This window comes from Morone saxatilis, unplaced genomic scaffold, assembly GCF_004916995.1.
Source record: "Morone saxatilis isolate NCDOM2014 unplaced genomic scaffold, NCSU_SB_2.0 Contig4, whole genome shotgun sequence".
Classification (NCBI taxonomy): domain Eukaryota; kingdom Metazoa; phylum Chordata; class Actinopteri; family Moronidae; genus Morone; species Morone saxatilis.
In genome coordinates this window covers 15,122,889-15,128,942 of record NW_023339984.1, presented here as the reverse complement: position 1 = coordinate 15,128,942, position 6,054 = coordinate 15,122,889, and the positions used below count along the sequence as shown (strand labels likewise).

At 40.3% G+C, this 6,054-nt stretch overlaps 1 protein-coding gene across 6 annotated transcripts in view; it reads left to right on the top strand.

The window, feature by feature from the left end:
- Positions 1 to 407: 407 nt before the first annotated feature.
- phka1a (phosphorylase kinase, alpha 1a (muscle)) overlaps positions 408 to 6,054 on the top strand; it is a gene marked incomplete at its 3' end in the record, with an annotated part of 20,995 nt that continues 15,348 nt past the window's right edge. For 4 of the 6 annotated variants that reach the window (XM_035675664.1, XM_035675662.1, XM_035675660.1 and 1 more), the window contains 6 exon segments: positions 408 to 706; positions 3,109 to 3,267; positions 3,401 to 3,448; positions 4,412 to 4,580; positions 4,958 to 5,040; positions 5,173 to 5,253. In XM_035675664.1, the coding sequence (XP_035531557.1) occupies positions 629 to 706; positions 3,109 to 3,267; positions 3,401 to 3,448; positions 4,412 to 4,580; positions 4,958 to 5,040; positions 5,173 to 5,253 (618 nt within the window). 6 annotated transcript variants of the gene reach the window in all.

The following is a 6,054-nucleotide window of genomic DNA, read 5'->3' as shown; positions in this document are numbered from 1 at the left end:
ATTGGTTTATTATGTATTATCTTGAGATGTTACAGTTTCGTTTTACGTTGCCATGGTCGACTATTAGGAAAAAAAAAAAAGAAAAAAAAAAAAAAGAAACCGGTAGGGAAAACTTTTTGATCCGTTTAATTTGATTTATTGTTTTGTTTTGTTTTTTTAATTTCTTGTTTCCCTATGATTCATTTTGTTTCCTTTATTGTGCCTCAGTTTTACTGAATAATGGGTCTAGTTTTTTTTGGTCATGTTCGTGTATGTTATTACTACTTATACTTAATTTATGGTGATGTTGTATTTTAGGTGATACATTGTCCAAGTCGTTGCCTTTTGTGTGGTCTTTCTCACCAACCTTTTATTTGAGGCCTCCTCTCTTCCGGCCCTGTTTTTGCTTCCTGGCAACAAACTTACCGCAGCTTCATGTTTCAACACTCCTGATCCGGATCTCCTCTGGTCGCCTTTAAACTCTCTCCTCTCCTCCCTCTCGGCTCCTTTTGGACGACCGAAGAAAGAAATGACTTCACAGCGGAGGATTTATTAGTTCTTGGTTGTCTTTGAAACTCTTTAAAAAAATAAAAAATAAAAACCCACCTGAACCTGAACCTGAACCCGAAGTGAACCGAGTCTGGTCACCATGAGAAGTCGGAGCAACTCGGGCGTTAAACTGGACAACTATGCCCGGATGGTGCAGCAAACGATCCTGAGACACCAAGTGAGTGTTTAACTTTAACTTTAATAAAGTAATAAAGTGAAATAAAGTCAGTCAGAGCTCGAAATCAAACGTTTTGGTGCAAGTAGGTGAAGTAAAGTTGCGCAATGCATGTGCACAAACACACACTATACACATATTACACACTCATTACTTTGTGTGTCTTATTGCAGGTAGATTAATAAAGGTTTGGAGTCATTTTTGCACTTGCACACCTTTGCACATTATTATTATTCCCAATAATAAACATGGGAACACTTGACACAGCATGTAGGAGCCTGGTTGCAGGAATATTTGCTCCATAAATGCTGATTTAATCCCAAATAATCCCATATATCATTACATTTAAAGTTATCTGATAAATAAAGTGCAATAAATTGTATATTTCCCATTTAAATGTAGTAGAATAGAGGTTATAAAGTTGGACTTAAAGCTGCAATAAGGAACTTTCTTTTAGTGTTGATTCTGGCGACCCCTGTGGACAAAAGCGGTACTGTTTAATTGATTTCAAGGGGAATCCGACTCTCTGATAATCTTTTGTGCTTATATAGAGTCACACAGAGGCGTCAGCGTTACATAACCAGTTAAAAAACTCCTTTTAGTACCTTTTTTAAGTGCAGTAATCTTAATTTAACCCTCAAACGAGTCTCTAAACCCTCAAATAGCCCCTTCGAACACACACATAACCTCCTCCTCTGCTGCTCTGTGTTTCCTTAAAACACCAAACAGGATTTTGCATGAAAGCCGCGGAGAGAAATCTTATCTGTCCACAGCAGAAGAGCAGCAACAACTGGAGAAAAATCCAGTGAATTAGTGAGATGTTGGTGGAAAAGAGGCTGTGGAAGGAGACTAAACACACCAACTCCATCCACTCTTGGAGTTGATAAAGACACTAAGGAGGAAGAGAGGAGGAAGAGGTGGTCCGGAGGTTTGTTATCTCTTTGTTTTACTCATCCGGCCTTTACAGTTTAGTCGTTTCAACTACAAGAAACTTCAAATGGAGGATGAAAAGAGGACACACTCGACGCAAAGTCACCTTTTGAATCCGTCCCAGATGGCTGTCGGCCAGTTGTATGCAGCTCAGTGCTCAGATGGATCACTGCACTAATGACTGCGGCAGTGAGAGCAGAGGGTCTGCAGCTGATTAATAGAGATAAATGCACTGATAGGAAATCGATCTAGTCTGCTAGTGGTGATTTAGAACTTGTTGTGAGGGTTAAAATAGTTTATTCCACTAGTAAACTAACAGTTTTCTTACTCTAAACACATAAATCAAACTATTTATAACTCAGTTTTCTGTGGAGAAGAAGAAAGATCGAACATGTCTCGCTGCTGTATTTGCGCAACTTACCCAGAAGCCACCTTGTGTGACATTTCTCTAACTCGGCTGGTGATGAAACCTGACTCTGTGTTGAAAGAGGAGACTTAGCCTTGATAATATATAACTTAAACAACAGGAGAAATTATCATTCAGCAGCTCTTCAGGAGGAATAACAGAGAGAGAAAAGGCTGTTTTTATTCGGCGTTTAAAGATTAACTGCAGTCAAATGAGGGATTTAGTTTCAGCTCTCACAGTATCTCATTTGCATGTTTATTTTGAGGTTATCAAAGGGTTGTAAACATCCTCTTTGCAGTAGGAAGCAATGGGGCTTATGGGAAATGTAGTTTTTGGGCCTGTTTTCTTACATATGATCCAAACGTTTTGAAATAAGAAGATACATATTTTCATTTTTACCGTTTTTAACAGAAAAATAACCATTTTTCATACCAATTTTTATTTTTTTTTTACACATATTTTATGTCCCCAGACAACCAAATGTTGTATTTTCTGCTACAAGAAGACAATATTTGTAGTAATTGACGTCCTCTGGTGGTACGAGCTTAAAAGATCACTAATTTCAGAACAATTAAAGTCGTGTTATTTCGTCATTCGTAGTAGATAAGTCCTCTGTTGATCCCTTACTTTGGAAATTAACAAGCATTAATTAATCATGATCAAAACGTACAATCAGAGTTAATATGAAGAGCTGGTAAAATAAACTTTGATTGCTGGGAGTTTAAAGGAAAGCTGAGAACTTTATAGGAACAATTTATACGTTGTTACGGCTTAAAGAGTCTGGAAATGTTTGATTTAGGAACTTAAAAGTGCTTTAATTCTACTGTAAAAGTCCCTCAAAGTGATAATAAAACAGCAAAATGATCCCAGTTTGCCTTATTGATGTTTAATAATTATAACTTGTTCTTTATATATATTATATAAGTTCTCTGTCTTACATATTCAGGCCAAACATTCTGTCAAACAACCACACAAAGGTTAATACGCTCCCCTCTGTGCTTTACGCTGTCCAGTCATTAGGTTGTGTTAACTGCTGACCTCTGACCTTTGCCCTCTCTCTCTCTCTCAGGATCCAGTGACGGGTCTTCTCCCAGGCAGCTCGGATCAGAATCATTCCTGGGTCAGAGACAATGTTTACAGCGTCATGTCCGTGTGGGCCCTCAGTCTGGCCTACAGGAAGAACGCCGACAGGGACGAAGATAAGGCCAAAGCCTACGAACTGGAGCAGGTAGATCACGGGGAAAAGATCATTAATCGTCATTTTTAAAATCCATTAAATGCCAAATTAATTCTTCAAAGGCCTCCATGTTTTCTCTGCCTGCACACCAGCAGTGATCATGTGTCTCTCTGTGTCTTTTCAGAGTGTGGTGAAGCTAATGAGAGGCATCCTCCAGTGCATAATGAGGCAGGTAGGTGGTCTCAAAAGTATTTAATTCTTCCTCTTTCTGTTGTATTCTTGTCTGACGGAGAGCTACAGCAGTAAATTAAACCCAGATAATTCACCTTTTTAAACCTCACCCACATAAAGTCTTCTGCCACCCGATTCAGAAAGGTTATCTTCAAAGGTAATTCATTAAGAGAGTGTTTATAGTCAGTAATTCATCAAATAAAGCAAAAAATATACAATATCTGCGGGTTTGTTAAGACTCCGGTTGTCATTACCTGTTCTCACAACTGCCTTTAATAGATTTTTGGCCAATGCAACAAGCTGTTAGCACAACATTGACATATTATTGGCTCATAGAGATCATATGTGATGGCAAACAGTGGCGTATTTAGTCATCCAGGAGACACAGAGCGACATTAACGTTCATTAGGAGTCTATAAGTCTCTTTTACCTCTGTTTTTGGTCTCCACCACCGCCCGAGGGAAATATGCTGAATGCTGTGCTATGTTTAGCAGCTGGTTGCTAACTTTTTTGTAGTTTGGTTAACTTCTTTTGGGCTTACCAGAACATTTGTGCTGAAAACAGTTGCCCCCAAAAGTGCAAACAGTAGAATTTTTGGCCATAAAACCAAAAAAACTGAGCTAAAAGACCCTAAAACTCTCCTTCGTCACTAGGAGCAATTCCTACTCTGAACATGAAAATATTGAATATAGCAGGTTTGAATACAGAAAAAGTAGCAGATTATACAAAAATACCATCATATAACAACATTTCAGGAACCTTTGTTAAGAAACTGGAAATAAAGGAACCACATGGGAAGGAAAAATAAAGGTCCTTCATCACATTGAACCAATATTACTATAAGATAGTCTCCACTCATTACAGGTTTTCCACAATATGGAGATTTCTTGCATTCTACCATCTATAACATATATATATATATATATATATATATACATATAATCGTCTTCTTGCCCCCCTCCAGCTGGATAAAGTGGAGAAGTTTAAATACAGCAGAAGTACCTCAGACTCACTCCACGCCAAGTACGACACCAGGACCTGTGCCCCTTGTGTCAGGGACGACCAGTGGGGTCACCTACAGGTCGACGCCACCTCGCTCTTCCTGCTCTTCCTCGCTCAGATGACGGCAGCTGGTAAATATGCAACAAAGAGATGGGTTTTTTTTTACATGTAAATTTATTAAAAATGAATTTTGAGCAGACATTTTCCTGTTTAGAGAACTTTTTGTACAATTATCTGTTTATTTTTTATCATTTTTAACAATCATACAGACTTATTGGGCTTCTTTTCTTGACAAATTCAGTGTTTACTTGTTGCAGTTTAAGGAGAAACTTAACTTTAGAGCTAAGTGGGATAAAAAAAACTGCTCAATCTGGGTAAAGTTCTGGGGAATTGTCGGCTGTTTATGGATTTGAATTTCATTTCTGGATGAGTTTTGGTCTAAAACTCGCACAGATTTTTCCCCGGTTTGGGGAAATTGGCTACATTGATGAGTGTTTTCCCTCCCCAGGTCTCCACATCGTCTACACCCAAGATGAAGTGGACGTAATTCAGAACCTCATGTTCTACATCGAGGCAGCATACAAAGTGGCCGTAAGTGTTCGTTCCCAACACTGTCGCTTAAAAAAGGGAAAAACTGAGCTCCTGCTAATATTAACTTTAAATTCCTGGATCCATTTTGAACATTTTCCTGTTAACTTCCTCTTTTATCCGGCTCCTTTACAGGATTACGGGATGTGGGAACGAGGAGACAAAACCAACCAGGGCATCACTGAAATCAACGCCAGCTCTATAGGCATGGCCAAGGTGGGTGCGCCCAGAAACACACACACTCTTTCACTTTGTCTTTTCCTTTTAGTCCTGAGCGTGATGTGTGTGTGTGTGTTCCCTTTTAGTCCTGAGCGTGATTGTGTGTGTGTGTGTGTTGTGTGTGGTGTGTGGTGTGTGTGTCGTGGTGTGTGTGGTGTGTGTGTGTGCTTGGAGGAGTGAGGGAGGGAGGAACAGTTGGGAAGCTGGATGGAGGAAAAACAGCGGTGCGCGGAGGGGTGCTGAGGTGAGAGCAGAGCTTCCACCAGCCACAGAGGGCAGAACAGGTGCTCCAGGTAAAAAATCTCTGCACGGTGGAAGGGTCTAGGTCTGCAGCCGGGCCTTCTACCACTTGACTTTAGACGGCCCCGCCGAGTCGCTCCAAACCAACTCGGGCGGGCGGGTGGGAGGACTTTGTTTTGGTGCTTGAAACGTTTACGGGGCCACTTCCTGGATGGTCCAGTATAATAAATTACTCAGAGAAAATTAAACCGCAGACAGCTCATTTTGTTTGGCTGAATGGGCTGAACATGTTTTTTCTCGATCTTATTGAGGATTGAACCCAGATAATCCTTCAAAATAAATGGAAACATCCGAAATCCTTCAAGAATATTTCGTAGTTAGGAAGTTTTCACATAACAGGATACGAACTCTCTCCTCTGGTGCCTGACCCCGGCTGCCGTCCTTGGCCGGCGGCGGCGAACAGGAGGTATCGGGTTCTCTGTGTGGTCTTCCAAGAATGACTTCTCACTCAGAAATAACACAGGACTCGCAGTACCCAGCACACACACAACACACACA